At 50.9% G+C, this 18,098-nt stretch overlaps 2 protein-coding genes across 2 annotated transcripts; both read left to right on the top strand.

The window, feature by feature from the left end:
• Positions 1–2,124: 2,124 nt before the first annotated feature.
• ARL2 (ARF like GTPase 2) lies at positions 2,125–6,091 on the top strand. The gene is made up of 5 exons (XM_081840803.1): positions 2,125–2,284; positions 2,905–3,015; positions 3,192–3,354; positions 4,892–4,972; positions 5,645–6,091. The coding sequence occupies exons 1-5, from the start codon at positions 2,220–2,222 to the stop codon at positions 5,777–5,779; spliced, it is 555 nt and encodes a 184-aa protein (XP_081696929.1). The 5' UTR covers positions 2,125–2,219; the 3' UTR covers positions 5,780–6,091.
• A 1,402-nt stretch (positions 6,092–7,493) lies between these two features.
• On the top strand, positions 7,494–17,050 carry SNX15 (sorting nexin 15). Its single transcript, XM_081840802.1, has 8 exons — positions 7,494–7,701; positions 9,011–9,046; positions 9,575–9,695; positions 10,637–10,752; positions 11,152–11,398; positions 14,676–14,840; positions 15,762–16,022; positions 16,729–17,050. Exons 1-8 carry the CDS (start codon positions 7,603–7,605, stop codon positions 16,833–16,835), a joined length of 1,152 nt encoding a protein of 383 aa, XP_081696928.1. The 5' UTR covers positions 7,494–7,602; the 3' UTR covers positions 16,836–17,050.
• The last annotated feature ends 1,048 nt before the right edge of the window (positions 17,051–18,098 follow it).

Below are 18,098 nucleotides of genomic sequence, written 5' to 3'. Positions count from 1 at the left end.
TGCCCTCCATCTTTCCCAACACCAGGGTCTTTTCCAGGGAGGCTTCTCCTTCATGGATCACTGCCTGCCGTGGCGAAGGGGCTTGAATAACTCAGAGAAGCTATGAGCTATGCCCTGCAGGGCCACCCAAGATGGACAGGTCATAGTGGAGAGTTTTGACCAAACGTGATCCACCTGGAGCAGGAACCGGCAAGCCACTCCAGTATCCCTGCCAAGAAAACTCCATGGACAAAGACAACAGGCCGCCTTCGAATTCCTGGATCCAGCACGGATTCAGTTCCTGGAATAGGCAGGCTAGCTTCCGTGCTGGATCCAGGAATTCGAAGAGGGCTCAAGCATACAGGCCTCAATGGGTTTAGGATTGCAGCATAATAAACTTTTTTAAAATGGCATCTTTCACACGAAGTAACACACGGGTTAGAGACAGAAAAAGGCTCATTTCTCTTTGCTGCTTCGTTTTGTTTGTTGGTGACGCCCAATTATATCTGGTCTAAAATCCCGCATTTCATTTGAGCTCCAAGGGGAGATTTTTAAAATGGCTTTGTATTCTCGAAAACCCGGAAATTGAGTATACAAACTAATGAGGTGCAGCTCTATATGTTGTTATTTCCGTGGAATGGAGCTTCCCCGGAAGTGCTTCTGGCCTTGTGGCTGTTTATTGGCTAGAGGAAAGATCGGTCAAGAAGGCCACATGACATCAAGAACGGCACTTGAAAACTATGCCTTCCTTAGACTTATACCAGTAGATTCATACACTGCGACCAGCTTCCGGATCAACTTTTTTGCCTCAAGGGCGGAGAGTTCTCCCCAACATAGTTTTCAAGATTGTTGAAAAGAAAAAAGAAAAAAAAACTCTGCCAATTCCAACACGGATGCAGTCTCATCTTCTCCCCTTGGTGTAGGTTCAGGCGAGGGGGTAGGGGTCAGCCTGAAAGTGAGGGACTCGGTTACAACAACCATGCAACGTAGTCCTCTGCGGTGCTTCATGGATGACCGGTAAAGTTGCAACGGCCCTGCAGTGCAGTCCAGGTCAGAAGTGGGGTCGAGGCTGGTGTGGATTTCCAGCCAACCTCTCAACAGAAAATACCTCTCAGGTTGCAGTAAAAATTAATAAACATTTTGCCATTTCGACTCCCTCGGCCCAGATCCAGCGCTCAGCCGCTGATTTGCCACGTTGCTCTTCTAAAATAGCCAGAAGCGTTTTTTTTAAAATACATCACATTGTTCATTCATTCCATCCATTCATTCATTCATTCATTCATTCATTCATAAAATGGTGCTTATATGCCTCTTTCTGTTATCCCGTCTTTCCTTCAGAAGGACCCTTCAGTTTAGGACCTGAATTTAGGGGGTGGGGGAAACCATGACTTTTTTCTTTCCATGGCCAGCTTTCCAAAGTGGGTGGGGGGAGAGAGAGAGAGAGAGAGAAATTATATTGAATCCGTTTTCCGGCCGTGTCAGTCTTCAAGTTACGAGTCTGTTTTTTCGCCATCGACCAGGCAGCTGGTCTTCCTTTCCATTGGGCAGGATAGGGAAGGGGCGTGTCCTGGCGAATAATAAGCAATGGAGAGGGAAGTGGCGCAGCGCAGTCGGAGAATCTTCCACTATCTCGACTTCGGGTTCCCGTTTGCACGAGAAGATCAACGAATAGGGACTTTTCGCGCAATCTTAACACATGGTCTGCTCAGAAGTAACTCCTAGACCAGCAAAGTGTCCGAAGGCTGCAATGCAGTGATGCTAATATACGCACTTAGCTGGGAGGACGCCCCACTGAACTCTATTGGGCTTTTCTGAGCAGACATTCATAAGTTCAAAGAAATCTCTTTCATAATCCCCGCCCAAAAGTCAAATGGAGAAGCGGAGAAGTTCATTGAGCAAAAGTATTTTCTTCGGATTATTTCAAAGCGCTGTATCGAAGCGCATTGCGGGCTGGGGGTTGGATTAGATGACTCCTTGGGTTCCTCCCGACTTTACCATTCAAACCTCTAGCAGCTGTGCTTCCTTATTGCAATATTCCTTATTCCAAAAGATTAAAAAAGAAAGGAGATGGTTGGGAGAAGACCCCTCTAGGATGCCCCGCATATGGAGGTCTTGATAGAGCGGCGGTCGGAAGCCCGAATTGCACAAAAGCCTCTTTTCTGTTTGTACCTCTTTGGTCCCAAAAGCCCCCGGCATTCCTGCGTGGGCGGGGCGGCTCCTTCCGCCGGCGCGAGAGGGAGATGGGGCTGCTCAGCATCCTGAAGAAGATGAAGCAGAAGGAGCGGGAGCTGCGGCTGCTGATGCTGTATCCTTCCGCGCGGGGAAGAGGGGCGAAGGGGAAGGGGAAGGGGTGGCGGGGCCGGGCGAGGGTCCACGCGGGGCTTCGCGTTCCTCCTCCACCTCCTTTTGCTCCGAGGCGTGGAGCAGGGCCAGGGCTGGGGACCGGGCAGCATTTCTAAGCTGCATCCTCAGGGTCTTCTGAACCTAAGTGGCAAAGGGCGCCTCTGTGCGTGTGCAGAGTGCCTTTGCCTCTCAGAGCAACCCGTGCAAGCCGAACCCGCGCGTCCACGCATCCCGCAGGGTATATGGCGAGAGCCAGCAGTTTCCTAGCAGACTGCATAGGAACACGGGAAGCTGCGTTATACCCAGTCAGACCATTGGCACATCTATCTCAGTATTGCCTACACTGGCTGGCAGCAGCGGCTCTCTAGAGTTCCAGGTCCTACCTGGAGGTGCCAGCAAGGACTGAACCTGGGGTGTTTTGCATGCAAAGCACACTCTGTCTGCCACTGAGCAGCAGGCTTTGCCCTTGCTTTGAAGTTCCCTGAAGAAACCTGAAGGGAATTGAGGGAGGGAGTACAGCAGGCCTCCTCCGCCTCCTCCTCTCTTGCAATTGTGTCCCTTTAACTCGCCTCCCTATGCCAGGGGCCTGGACAATGCCGGAAAGACTACGATCCTGAAGAAGTTCAATGGGGATGAGATCGACACCATCTCTCCCACGCTGGGCTTCAACATCAAGACCTTGGAGCACCGCGGGTGAGGGGCTCCATCCCATCCCCATTCCCCATAGCTGCCAGGGGGCTGCTGTGGCAGGAGGAAGGGGCTCCTCTCAGCATTCCTCCCTCCCTTCCTCCTTCATTGCTGGCCTAGAACCCTCCCCCCCCCATTTCCTCCACCCCTTTGTCACCTGCCTGTGGGTCTCCTCTTTGCAGGTTCAAGCTGAACATCTGGGACGTTGGGGGGCAGAAATCCCTGCGCTCCTACTGGCGGAACTACTTTGAGAGCACCGATGGCCTCATCTGGGTGGTGGACAGCGCTGACCGCCAGCGCCTAGATGACTGCAAGAAGGAACTCCAGAGCCTTCTGGTGGAGGAGGTAGGAGCCCAGGGGGGCTGGGAGTGCCTACTTGCTCTGCAGCAGAGGACAGAGTAGACCTTGCACTCTGCCTGGCCTTGGCACTGCAAGGGTTAACCGGGCAGGGGGATTTGTAGCTGGGTGGTAGGACACTTGCTTGGCATGCCAGAGCTCTCTGCTTCAGTCTCCAGGTGGAAACCCCTGCTTAAAATGCCTGTTTGTTACTGGGTTTGATTCAAGGTGCCCAAGTTGTTATTAGACCCCAAATATCTGAAAGGTTGCCTCCTTCCCCACAGACCCTCTCAGGTGCTGATATTGGCAGAGGGGGGTCCCATTGGTAGCTCCTCAACCCCCAGAGCCTCAGTTGGGGGTGGCAGCCTGGAGGAGGGCCTTCTTTGTGGCGGCCCCTAAGCTGTGGAACTCCCTCCCCACAGAGGTGCACCTGCCACCTTCGTTATACAGCTTTGGAGAATGCCGAAGACACATTTCTTTACTCTGGCCTTTGACACCTGAGGTGTATATTTTTAGGATACACCTTTTTCTTACGTTTGCAATCTGCTTTAAATTGTATTTAAGGTTGCGTTTTAATGTTGCGACCTGCTCAGGAATCTTAAGGTGAAGGGTAGGCCTGGGTGATACCTGGTTTTCAACATCACAATATATCACCAGCTAAACATTGGGATACTACTGATATATCACAATATCTGAAATAAGGATGGAGCTATGGAGAAGCATTGGCTGGCTTTGCAGTTTTTCCCACATTGTGTTTTTTGCAGAACACACACACATATCATGATTCGTGATATATTGCCAGGTCAAAAGTTATGAAACCCAATATGACGATATGAACTTCAAACCGGTTTTGGACGGTATTTCGCCCAGCCCTAATGAAAGGTGACTAATAAAATAATAACAGTAAAACTCTGGAGACCCACTTCTAGTGCTTTTTTCCCCTTAAAAAATGTTTAGGGGTACTCTCATTTTCCTACTCATATTGAAATATGGCCCCTCAATGAGGCCAAACTTAGATTCACAAAATGTTTAGGAGTATGCGTACCCCTGCGTACCCCCCCAGAAAAAAGCACTGCCCACTTCCTGTCATGGTGGGCCAATCTTCCCCAAGCCCTCCCATCAGCCCCAGTGATCACTGGGAGTTGTAGTCGAAAATGGCTGGCATAGAGTAGTAGACGATACTGGCTAGCTGGCCCATTGGCCTGACTTGGAGTAAAGCCCCTTCCTGTGGCCCTCTTTAAATCAGCCCTTTATTCAGAATCACAAGGACCATAGCTCATGGTAGGCAATGCACACTCTGCTTGCAGAAGGTCCCGGTACCATGAGGACTAGAATCTTAGTTTGTTTTTAGGGTCATAGGTCAGTGGCAGAGCACTTGCCTTGTACACAGAAGGCCCCGGGTTCGTTTCCCACTGGCATCTCCAAGAAGAACCCTGGAGAGCATCTGCCAGCCAGTGTGGACCATACTGAGCTTGGTGGACCAATCGGACGACTTGGGATAAGCTTCCCTCCTTCCTATGTCACGTCTTTGTTTCTGTCTCAACAGCGCCTGGCGGGGGCCACCTTGCTCATCTTTGCCAACAAGCAGGACCTGCCTGGGGCCCTGAGCTCCAGTGCCATCCAGGAGGTGAGGATCACTAGCAGTCCTGGCTAGTGAGCAGATGGGGCGGCTTTGGGTACCAGGCAAACCAAGGACAGCAGGGTGTTTCACATGGCTTTGAGGAAGTTAATTTCAGCTCAGTTTATTTGGCCAGCAGACCATAAACATTGGATATGGCATAGCATTATCTAGACCAGGCACCCCCAACCTTCGGCCCTCCAGATGTTTTGGACTACAATTCCCATCATCCCTGACCACTGGTCCTGTTAGCTAGGGATCATGGGAGTTGTAGGCCAAAACATCTGGGGGGCCGCAGGTTGGGGATGCCTGGTCTAGACGACCATAGCATGGACACAACACAATTTTCATCCACACAAATTGTGCCTTTTAAAATAAGAGAGTAAAAGAAGCCATGATGAGTCAAGAATGCTTAAAATTACGGACGTCTGTATTTTTTGGAATTGGAGAAGTCGGGAAGCACATCAGCCCTAGCCAGCGCAGGGCTGATGGGAGTTGTAGTCCCAAACATCTGGAAGCAGCCTGCTTTACAAAGGCTGTCCTGCCCAGCCTGTAGCCTTTCTGGGTGCTACCCACCACCTCTTCAGGTGAGCCTGGTTTCAAGGCCCACTTGCAGGCTTTCCCTTTGAGCTCGCCAGATGCGTGGCCCTCACCCCCCCCAATCTTTCTGCCTCTTTCCAGGCTCTCGACCTCGACAGCATCCACAGCCACCACTGGTGCATTCAAGGCTGCAGCGCCTACACTGGGGAGAACCTGCTTGTGGGTATCGATTGGCTGCTGGACGATATATCCAGCCGGATATTCACCGCGGACTGAGAGGAGGAAGGGGGAAACGGGCGCAAACACCTCCAGCTCACCTGCTTTGCGTGGCTTCATAACTTGGAACTGTTTTCCCCCGCTGGGCGTTTTAAGGGCCTTTCCTGGGCACGGCCCTCATTGAGAAAGCTGCTCAGCTATGTTGGGCAAGAGTGGGGCGCCCCTCTTGTTTCTGTCCTAGGCCATGAGCCAGGCCCCACCTGCGGAAGGACAATGAAGGTGTATGTTCGGGGTCTCCCCAACACCCCAGTTCTCTGTACGGGATCGTGTCATATTAAGAACATGCCAATAAAGCTGTTGTTGTGGCTCTCAGGACTGGCACACTGGATGGGTTCCTAGGCCCTGGAGCAGCCTGGTTGGTTGTCTTCATCCCAGCATGGATGGCTGGGGATTCCTCTGCCTTGTGTGGGTAAGGAGATCTCCTTGGGCTTGTTCTGGAGGAAATCTAACTGCCAAGGTTGTCTTCTCATGGGTCACCAGTGTGGTGCCCTCCAGACGTTCATTATTATTAATTTACTATCCAAGAAGCTCAAGGTGGCAAATGCACACAGTTCTCCCCAAACTCATTTAACCTGTGCAACAACCCTGTGAGGAACCTTAAATATTTTCCCCCAAATACTAAAAAACAAATGCATAATTTTACCTCCACAAATGGCAAAGGGCAGTCCTCACAAAGATGTCAGGCAGAGCAAGAGTAGATTAGTACTAGTAGCAGTAAGCTGCCTTTTCACCCTATGGTTGCCAAAGATTGTTGTGAGTTTTCCCCCTCAACCTGAAAGCACTGCTGCACCCTGGAACATTTTCTAACAACAGCAACAGCAAAAATGATTGCAAACTTTCAGACTTAGTGCGGCAGCTTACATTTTCCTGCCTACGGACATCAGGCAAGTAAGCGTCTTCACTGTCCTCCTTTTGGGTGCAGGCTGAAAACGTTTTAATTTAGGCAAGCCTATCTCAGATTCTCCCACCTTTGCCCACACCTTACTCCCTATTTTAGGGGCCAATCCAGATATCTAGATGCTGACATGTTGCTTTTGATTATTTTAAAGTGTATTAAACTACTATTATTGATAATTTTAATATTTATTGTATACTGTTTAGAGAGGTTTACTATGAGTGGTATATGACATTTTGTTAAATAGCAAGTAAATAAAAATAAGAGAGCAAATGACAGGGCAGGAACAAGGGAGATGAATGTGAGAAGAGAGGGAAGGATGGTCTGGAAATCCAGGAAAATGACAAAAAATGCAAAGGAAAGAATAGAGGGGACACACACACACACCTCTGCTAGCTCATATTTCATTGATGATACTATTTGTCTAAGAGGAAGAAAAAGTATTTTTAATATTCAAATTTTTGCAGGAAAAAAATCCCTGCTCCTCTATTTCTCATTAAAGAAGCAACTTAAGCTGGTCCTCCTTAAACCTCAGGCGCCTCAGCCTCCTGCAAACGTGGTCCCCTTGGAAAGACAGATGGAGCTTTCTTCTTGCCGGATTGACTGCCCACTCCAGGCTTACTATGCAAAACGTCTCCAGCATAAACTCTGCAGGGCCAGTGAGCCCCACCCTATTCTGCTCCCTTAGTCTTGCAGCAGTACGCAATGCGCGTCGGGCACTTTGCAGAGGAGCCCTGACGCGTGCTGTCCGGGCTTGCACTTGGAAGACGCTCCCTCGTCCCTGGAGTATTAGGCAATGGGAGCGGCCAATAGGCCGCGCATGCGCACTACGGGGGGAGTCCGGGCGCCAGAGGGAAAGGAGGGCAGGAGTCGCCCAGGCCGGCGATCCTGGATTTAAAGGGGCCGCAGCGCCCGGAGGGGCGGCAGGATGTCCCGCCGGGTGAAGGAGGAGTACCAGCGGCACTACACGGTGACCGAGCACCGCAGCCACCCCAAGGGCTACACCGAGTACAAAGTGACTGCCAAGGTGAGAAAGGGGCTGCTGCAGGGAGGGGGGACCCCGTAGCTGGGGAGCCGCCTAGATGCTCACCTGGAGGGATTTGAATCCGCTGCACCTGTTCGCTGGACGTCGAGCCTCTGTGCATGTGCAGAGTGCAAGCTCAGAGCAGGCTCGGGCAAAGGGGCGGTGGCTTCCAGCTTAGGGTGGGCTTGCTCTCCTTGCAGAGGGCTTCTGGTTCTCCCCTCTTGCTTTTACCTGGAAGTAAACCCAACTGAGCTCAGTGGGGCTTACGTCTGAGTAGACACACAGGAAGGGCCGTAGCGCGGTGAAAAAGCGGCCGCCTTGCAAGCAGAGCATCCCAAGTTCGAGCTGCAGGGGCACCTCCAGGTAGGTCTGGGAGAGAGCCCTGCCTGCTAGCCTGAAATCCCAAACAGCTGCTGCTGCCAGTCAGCGTCGGCAGTACTGAGTTGGTCTGACTTGGTATAAGGTAGCACTATTGCAGGCTACATGGCTGCAATCCTGCATGCACCCCTGTAAGTTTCATTGAACTCTTGAGTACATCCCGGTAGGATAACAGCTCCCATCCTCTCTCCTTAACCTGGAAATAATAAGGACCGCCTTCTGGCTCAGAGTGGGCCTCAGCTCTGGCATTTGTGCCCACACCCTGCTCTCTGCTCAGCCCTTGGGGGTTCAGCTGTGTCTCAGGAATGGCAGAGATCTTTGGATACTAGGGGCCCCTAAAACAGGGAGTAGGGGGAGTCTGTTGGGAGTAGGGGGAGTCTGTTGGGAGAACCTGAGAAGAGCTTTCTGGGTCAGGCCATGGCAGGCCCATTTGGCCAGCATCCTGTTCTCACAGTAGCCAACCAGTTGCCCCAGAGAGAAACCTGCAAACAGGATTCTAGCCTCTTATTTCTTGACTGCTAAGCTTACTCAGGAGTCTCTGGTGAGGTACCTTATCAGAAGCTTTTCAAAAGTCCCAAATACACTATGTCAAATACAGATGAATCGAGATGCTGCTTGTCCCTCTCAAAGAACTCCCAATGGGTGTGTGAAACAGGTCTTTAGCGAGGCTTTTTCTTTCCTATATGCCTGGTTTGTTTATCTTTTAAAAATATTTTCTGGCAGTTTTCTGGAGCACATAGAGATCGTAGTTCACACTCCACCCCAAGGAAGATGCCCCAGGGATACCCCACCTTCCTTGGTACAGGAGGAAAAGAACGTGCCCCCTCCAAAACACACACACACACACACACACACACACACACACACACGTACCCCTTGCTGGCTGCAAATCCCTTGCTCATGCTCAAAATCTCACTTTTTGTCCCCTTTCCAGTTTGTCTCAAAGGTGAACCCAGAAGATGTCAAGGAGGTAGGTCCTTGCTGGGTGACCCAGGTGGGGTGGGAGGGTGGGCCTTGCCAGCCACTTCAGAAATGTCATCCATTTTGTTTCTGCCCTGTCATGCCTCCAAGGAGCTCAAGACAAAGTTTCACAAAGCAGGTGGTACCCGGGGGCAATGGGATTACCTAGGGTGATTCTAGGACGCCAGAGTGCTGGTGGTGCACATATCTCCCAGACTTGGGTCAGGTTCCTCGGTTCTGTTGAGTTAATTAAACAAAGTGGTGTTTAACTGGATTTCGAACAAATGTGAATTAACGGTTGCTGTTTGGGATTTTGTCCTCAGTGGGTCATGCAAAGTGCTATTCTGAGCAGTGCTTTCAGATGGAAGCGAGCGCCAGGGAGGAATTTGTGGGACCCATAATGTTTGGGAACTACTGACGTAGGCAGTATTCAGCTGCAGTAGGTGGGCCATTGGTCTGACTCTGAGGCAGCTTTGTAGATCGTCCACAGGAGAGAGGGCACTCCAAGCATGGTCCTCATGCCTCTTCCTTCCTACAGATCGTGGTCTGGAAACGGTACAGTGACTTCAAGAAGCTGCATGGGGACCTGGCGTACACACATCGCAACCTCTTCCGTCGACTGGAGGATTTCCCCCCCTTCCCCAAGGCTCACGTCTTTGGTGAGGGTCTCCGGCTGGGTGGGAGATGGGCAGCTGCTGGGTCGAGCCAAAAGGGTGGGAACATCTGATCTGACATCCCATCCCCATGGGGGTCAGCCAGACGCCCCTTCTGGGAAGCCCCTGAGCAGGAGCCGAGCAAAATATGGAATTGGAAGCCCCCCCCCCCAGTGTAATCTTGTCCAACTCTCTGCAATGCAGGAATCCCAGCTAAAGAATCTCTGACAAATAGCTGTCCGACCTCACTTTAAAAACCTCCATTGAAGGAGAACTCACCACCTTCTGAGGGCGTCCGTTCCACTGTCAAAACAGTTCCTACCCTTGGAAAGTTCTTCCTAATGTTTAATTTAGCCGGGGTCTCCTTTTTTCTTGCCATTTTAATCCATTTTAATCTGCTTCTGGAAAAGCAGAAAACAAGCTTGCTCCATCTTCCATGTGCCAGCCCTTCAGATATTTGAAGGTGGCTAAACAGCTGTAACATGGAAGCTTTCTTCCTGCTGCTCCAGAGGCTAATATAATAATGATGAGGATAATAATAAATTACTTGTACTTTACCCTTCTGACTGGGTTGCCCCAGTCTAGGACCTGAACTTGTGATTCCCAGTAATCTGCTTTTAAAAACCATTTAAATTTGGGGGGGCAATCACAATATCTTGTGGTAGCAAATTCCACAGCTAAACTATGTGAAGGTGTGCCTCATTTTGTCTGCCCCAAATCTCCCATTGTTCAGCCCCACCAGATTCCATTTTTGCGGGTCTGCAGCTGAAAGTTTTAGGTTCTGGTGATTTTTTGCTAGGCCAGAAAAACGGAGGCCTCTTGTGCATTGCTTCAGGGTCGTTGTCGCTAGTACACAAGAGCAGAGCGGTGTGTGTGTGTGTGTGTTCGTGTTCTCTGATCCTCTCACACACACACACAGGATTTGAATCTGTTCCTCTTCTTTGCAGGCCGATTTGAGCCTGAGGTGATTGAGGAGCGGCGGAAAGCGGCTGAGGTCATGCTACGCTTCACTGTGGACATTCCAGCCTTGAACAACAGCCCTCAGCTGAAGGAGTTCTTTCGGGTATTTTTGGCCGGGCAGGTTTTATTTATTTATTGCATCTATTTATTTATATCCCACCTTTTTCTCCAAAGGTGCTTCAGGTTGGTGGCCATCCCTGCCTCCTGTGGGAGGGAGTTCCGTAGTGCAACTCTGTGCTGTGTGAATAAGGAAACACATAGTTAATGGGCCCACCAAGAAACCCCCCCACAGCAGTTTCCAAGTGGTCTCCCTGCCCACTTCCGCTACCACTCCAAAAATGCTAAAGCCATCTTTGGAGTTGTTTTTCTGGGTCCCTCTTTGGTTGCAAAAGTGGCACTGGGTCCTTGCCTGAAGTTTTGCCCCGATCCTCAAATAAAGGAACCCTCGTCTCCCCCGCCCGGCCGATATTTGGACCCACTCTCTGCTGCTTCTGTATTGCAGGGTGGGGAAGGGAGGAGACCTCTGGAGACCCGCGACCTGCCCTCTCTGCCTCCCCCTCTGATCCCAGTGCCGCCATCCTCGGAAGGAGTGGAGCCAGCGGAGGATGCTCTGGGATCTGTGGATGAGCAGGTGCTCCTGGACTCCAAACAGGGGGGCCGCCTGGATTTGGAGCAGCAGAACCCTGATGTTGCTCCGGAGGCAGCGAGCGAGGAGTGTGGTGCCCTGCAGCCCCGAACGGAGGAGGAAGGTACAGCCTTCTAGAGCTTCGGGCATAAAACGAGACAAGTTGTGGATCTGGTTTGCGTTTTGTTTTCCTCATGGAGAGAAAGGCACTCTGCACATGCGCAGGCGCGGTATTTAATTTTTTTCCTTACTTGAACAGAGACCATGATAAGGGTATTTTTGGAGAGAAGAGATGGGTAGGACAACTAGGAGACATTTCTTCTTCTTTTCCTGTTCCTTCTCCCTCTCCTCACCCGTAGAGGGAGCAGTGGGAGGCCTTGCAATGATGGTGTGCTGGTAGATTTAAAACAGCTGAATCTATTAACAGCCTGAGGGCCACAACCTTCCAGGAGCCACATTTCAACGGTGGCAAAAGTGGGTCTGGCTGGAAATTTGAATAAGATTTTTAACGTAAGGAAGGCAGGGGACGTGTGGCCCTGGTGGTCCTCCTTGACCTCTCAGTGGCTTTTGACACCACTGGTTTGGATTTGATATCCCGCTTTATCACTACCCAAAGGAGTCTCAAAGCGGCTAACATTCTCCTTTCCCTTCCTCCCCCACAACAAACACACTGTGAGGTGAGTGGGGCTGAGAGACTTCAAAGAAGTGTGACTAGCCCAAGGTCACCCAGCAGCTGCATATGGAGGAGCGGAGACGTGAACCCGATTCCCCAGATTACGAATCTACCGCTCTTAACCACTACACCACACTGGCTCACACTGGTGTCCTTCTGGAGTGACCTGGGCAGGTGGGAGATGGAGGGTGCTCCCTTGCATAGAGGTTCTGTCCCTACCTACAGGGCCACTGCCAGAAAGTAGGAGAGGGTGACCCAGCTCCATGGCCTGCCTCCCACACTATTTAACACCTGTATGAAACCCTTGGGAGCTGTCACCTGGGGATTGGGAGCAGGTATGCTGGTGGCAGGCAAACACCTGTATCTCTCCATACCATCAGAAGGAGGAGAGGCTGGGCAGGTGTCTGCTGGCAGTGATGGGGACCAATAAACCGAGGCTGAAACCTGTAAGGATAGAAACGTCATGGCTGGGCCGTTCCGGTGTCCAGGAATTAGGAGTATTTCCTGGGAGGGGTTGTACTCCCCCTGAAGGGCCAGGTTGGTCACCCGGGGGATACACCTAGATTCCAAATTGTCCCTGGACTCCCAGGTGGCTTTTGCAACCAGGAGCGCCTATACCTGTCAAGGCTTCGGAAAAGCTATTCCTGTTGCAGCAAGAGCAGAAGGAACAAGGTAGAGTCCTTTTTAATGATTTTATTCAATCATAATACAGTGGCACCTCGGGTTACATACACTTCAGGTTACAGACTCCGCTAATCCAGAAATAGTACCTCGGGTTAAGAAATTTGCTTCAGGATGAGAACAGAAATTGTGCTCCGGCGGCGTGGCAGCAGCAGGAGGCCCCATTAGTTGAAGTGGTGCTTCAGGTTAAGAACAGTTTCAGATTAAGAACGGACCTCCGGAACGGATTAAGTACTTAATCCGAGGTACCACTGTAAAAAGGTAAAGGGACCCCTGACCATTAGGCCCAGTCGTGACCGACTCTGGAGTTGCGGCGCTCATCTTGCTTTATTAGCCAAGGGAGCTGGTGTACAGCTTCCGGGTCATGTGGCCAGCATGACTAAGCCACTTCTGGCGAACCAGAGCAGCGCACGGAAATGCCGTTTACCTTCTCGGCGGAGCGGTACCTATTTATCTACTTGCACTTTGATGCGCTTTCAAACTGCTAGGTTGGGAGGAGCAGGGACTGAGCAACGGGAGCTCACCCCGTTGCAGGGATTCGAACCGCCGACCTTCTGATCGGCAAGTCCTAGGCCAGCCACATCCCATGGTACCCTTGTAGTGAGAGACAAAAGAATGCAGCAAGCCTTAACAATTGTGCTGCTCCAAACTGGGCTCCTCCTCCCTCCTCCCTAGCAACAGCATCTCCCTTTACGGTGTCCACTTGTGATCAAACGTCTTTGATTCCTTTGTTCCTGCACTCTAAACGAACCCTGACGAGTTCTGGGAGAAGGGAAATCAGAAATACCCTCCGATGACAACGTGTCACCTGGCTGCCCTGCCACAATTCCCAACCCCCTTCTTCTAGCCCTTCCCAACTGTTCTGTTCATCTGAGCTGTGACTTTCCTCAAACCCCTGCTATAAATCAATGCTACAGCCCTCTTCTCCTGCAGCGTCATAAAGGGGGTGGGGGGGGAATGATCCATCTCGCCCTCTTGAGTCCATTCCCTGACGATACCCAGCTGAGCCAGATTTGTGGCCAGTCCTCGATCAGGACATCAGTGACCTCCTGCCTGGACTGCTGTAATGCAGCCGATATGGGAATTATCTCAGCAGTTTCCAGATTGGATGTGAGCTGCTGCAGGCTGTACCTTTTATGGTGTTCACCTGCCAACGGAAGCTTGTAAGGACTCATGAAGGTGAGTCGTTACAATGACGCGGGGGGGGGGGCATGTGCCTCTTGGAACTGGATAGGAGGGGAAACAATCTGACCTCTGACTGGCGCACTTTCTCTGTGCACCTGTGGAAGATCCTAAAGGCCCTGGCAATGTCCAGAGTGCGCCTTTCCTTCCGCCAGTCTGGCCAGGACCACCTCTGTAGCCCATTTGAGTCCGAGTGCTGATTGGGCCATTGCAAAGCCGTGTCACTCTAGGCCAGGGGTCTGCAACCTTTAAGACAAAAAGAGCCACTTGGACCCGTTTCCGAAGGAAAAAAACCTGGGAGCCGCAAAACCATTGTGACATTTAAAGCATGCGCGCCGCTGTCCTCCGATCTGACAGCGGGCGGGAAGGTGACGTTGGGACGGTGCATGACTAATGCACGCACCACCCCATGCGACGTCACAGCCAGTACAGCGCCCGCCACAGTGGGGAGTGTCAGGGCGCACAATGCGCCGCCTCCCCTCGCTAGTATCTGCCCCGGAGCCACGGCAAAGGTGTAAAAGAGCCACATGCGGCTCCAGAGCCGCGGGTTGCAGACCCCTGATCTAGGCCATGGGTAGGCAAACTAAGGCCCGGGGCCTGGATCCGGCCCAATCACCTTCTAAATCAGGAATCTGTGTGTTTTTACATGAGTAGAATGTGTCCTTTTATTTAAAATGCATCTCTGGGGTATTTGTGCAGCATAGGAATTGGTTCTTTTTAAAAATATATATATAATCCAGCCCCCCACAAGGTCTGAGGGACAGGGGACCGGCCCCCTGATGAAAACGTTTGCTGACCCCTGCTCTAGGCGTTTTCTGGGTTGGGGCTTATCGATGTCTTGAACTGATCAGTGTCCCCTCCACAGGGAGGCCCTCCTCGCCCGAAAAGTGTGACGACGAGGCCTTGGATGCTCTCTTTGCCTTTGGTGGCGACGAAGAGGAGGAGGAAGGCGAGAAGGGTCTGGGGTCGCCCTCCCGCGGCCCCTTGTCGCTCCAGGAGTTAGCCCTGTTTGATCCCTTCTCAAAGGAAGGTAGGTGGGCTCAAACGCCAAGTGGCGGGGAGGGGGGGGGTTGGACCATGTAGGATACAGGTAGCCAAGCTGCAGGGTCCCTCCCCACTTCTGAACACTGACCGGTTCCAGGAAGATGAACAGCAAGCTGAATTGCATTGTTGGGATTTTACTTTTAGTTTTTCTGTACTGTTGCCACAATGCTTGGCAGTGGAAAGTATTCTGGATGGAGCAAGCATATGGCTTGCAGGGTACTCCTGGTTACATCTTAGGGGCCAAATCCTCCCCCTTGGTTTGCTAGCTATGGCCGTTCCTGGTCAGGGATAGCCTGACCACTGTAGTCTGTGAAGCTGGACTACTGCAATGTGCTTTGTGTGGGGCTGCCCTTGGGCCTAGTTCAAATGCTCCAGCTGGTGCAGAATGCAGCAACTAGACTGCTGATGGGAGCATCTGACCAAGAACATGTGACAGCCTTGTTAAAACAGCTGAGCTAGGTTCAAGGCCCTTTTATTAATTTACAAAACAACTTTGGTCCAGGGTATTTCACTTTGACCACTGAGGTCATCTGCAGGAATGTCGCTGGTCATTCCCAGAGCTTCCAAGGCTCATTTGACAACAAGAAGAACCTGAAGCCTTCAGTGTTGTTGGCCTGGTCCTGTGGAACTCTCTGCCCCTACAGATTCAGCAGGCACCTTTTGTGCTAACTTTTAAATGCCTGCTGGAGACTTTTCTATTCCGCCATATCTGTGTAGGCAATTAAAAGTGCATCGTTCTGCAATGGTTCATTGAGGTCTGTTTTTAACTTTTTAATAGTTTCATTGTACGGTTTTGTTTTTATTGCCATAAGCTGTTGTAATTTTTTCTTTGTTTAAAAAACTGCAGTGGTGTGCAAATATTTTTGTAAGTTAATAGATAAATAACATTTTTCTTTGTTCTGTCCAGACCCCGGTGCAGCCAGCCTCTCCCACGAGGAAGAGCTGGCCGCTCTCGCTGCCTCTGGACATGGGCCAGCGCTTTCTGCCCCCAGCGCAGGAGCGGGCCAGGTAGCCCAGGAAGGAGCTGCTGCATCGGACCCAGGCAGTTACCTGCCATTGGCCACAGAGCGCATCAGGCAGGCCTTGGAGAGTGAAGTTGCCAAGGATTACAAGGCGGCTTTCTGTGGCTACCGCAGCGGTGTTGACCTCTTGCTGCAGGGACTGCAAGGTAACGGGCGATGCCTGGTCCCCAAACTATATTCCAGCTCCCCTCCCCTGGGCACCTCCCCATGTGGAGGGCCTGGGAATTGGTCTCCGAGAGTCAGAGCCACAAGTCCATGTGGCTTCTAGGAATTTAGCCCGTTTTAACTCGCTGAGGCTTGCTTCCAAGTAAACGTGGCTGTAAACTTTGCCTTTTCAAGGTCTCTGAGGGGATCCTGCCCCCCTCACTTTAATCTCCTTTATTTATTTCGAAAGATTTATATACTGGTTGATTGCAAGAAGAAACCTCAAAAATGGGGGGGGAGAGAGAGAGAATGGTTTCATAATTTTTGACCTTCCAATTTATCGTGAATCACGTGTGGGCACGCGATGCAAATATCACAGTGCGGTAAAAACACCCAATGCCTCTACATAGCTCCAACCTTATTTCAGACATCGTGATATATTGGTATATTGCTATGCTTAGCCAGTGATATATCGCGATGATGAAAACCAGATGTCGCCCAGCCCTAGCCATCACTGCCTGCTAAAGGCATGAGTTCCAGAGGTTTAACCACGTACTTAATTTCATCTGTCGTTACTCGTCTTTGTTGGGCTTTGGGCCTTCTGCATGCAAGGCAGATTGCTCTAACTGCTAAGCCACTGCCCTCCCACCCTTTGGTTGCCAGGAGGGTTGTAGCCATCAGCCAAGACCTGCTCCTCCCTTCTTTCAGGGGACCCTGACGCAGCTCGCAGGGAGGCCGTGAAGAAGAAGACAGCAGAGTACCTCCAGAGGGCCGAGGAAATCTTCCAGCTGCACCTGAAGCATCTACAGCTGTGAGTGGGGCTTCCAAACCCCACACTCCACCCGCAGTGGCCGTGCGTCAGCTTGGGAGCAGAATGGCCATTTGCTTCCTCGCTGACCCACAGCCTCACTCTGGCATAAGCTGCCCGGAACAGATCCAGACCCTTGACTTCACCCGAACCCTGCCTCACTTTTGTTGGGAACTCAGGCCGCACTGTAAAAACAATACATGTTTGTAAATCTCCTTTCCACCCGTGTGTCTTGATTTATTCCCACTGCGCCTGGACGACTGTAGAACCTGCTGGATCAGGCCAAGGGCCTCCCTTGTCCATCATTCTTTTCTCAGAGTGGCCAACCTGGTGCCTCTTCTAGGAAACCTCCATCAAACTCAGGAACTGCATGTGTCAGTTTGGGGGGGAAAGAGAAAACAACCCATGCAGGCAGCAGCTTATAAATTACAGCAATAAGATTTGTTCCAACAAAATTTGATCCCTCAGGAGCTTTCCACATTTTAAAACTTGCTTCTCAATGAATAAAACTTTTCCTTGTCATTTTCACAGGGAGAGTCCTTTAAAAGAGGCCCTGTGGATAACAGAGTACACATGTTCCACAGGGCCTCTTTTAAAAGACTCACCCTGTACAAAACTCGCTTCTCCAATAAATTATAGAGATTTCCGGTATTTATCTGTTTCACATCGTTTGCTTTTTCAGTTATGCATCCTTTTTGTCGGCAACTGACCAAGCCTCCCCACTGATGCCCAAACAATTGGTTTTTATCACAAACAATGTCATTGGAACAAATCTTATTGCAGTGATTTATAAGCTATTACCTGCACGGGTGGTTTTCCTTGAGGAAACCTGCAAGCAGGACTTGAGCACCAGAGCCCTCTCTCCTCCCGGAGCCAGAACAGAGCCATCCTGGCTAGTAGCCATCAATAGCCTTTTCCTCCATGAATCTGTCTCATCTTCTTTTAAAGCCATCCAAGTTGGTAGCCATCACTACCTCCTTTATATCAGATATGTGCTGCATGAGTAAGTTCTTTTTTTTAATCTGTCCTGAAGCCTGAATCTGCCCAGGAACTCGGTCAGCTTTTGGTTCTCTTCCCATCTAGGGAACTTTAATGCAAGAGAGGAAAAAGTGCATTTTAACTATTCTGCATCTTGTAAAATGCATAGCTGAAATTAGGGGAAGGGGCCCTTGTGTTCCAGGGCCCAGCTTGCTCCTGCAATTGCCATCTGTTTTAACTGTTTTTAATTCAGCTTGTAACCTGCCCTGGGACCTGCTAGTGAAGAGTGGGC

This window comes from Podarcis erhardii (assembly GCF_964252035.2).
Source record: "Podarcis erhardii genome assembly, chromosome: 15".
Classification (NCBI taxonomy): Eukaryota; Metazoa; Chordata; class Lepidosauria; order Squamata; family Lacertidae; genus Podarcis; species Podarcis erhardii.
The sequence above is the reverse complement of the archived record's forward strand: the minus strand, read 5'-3'. Positions and strand labels throughout refer to the sequence as shown.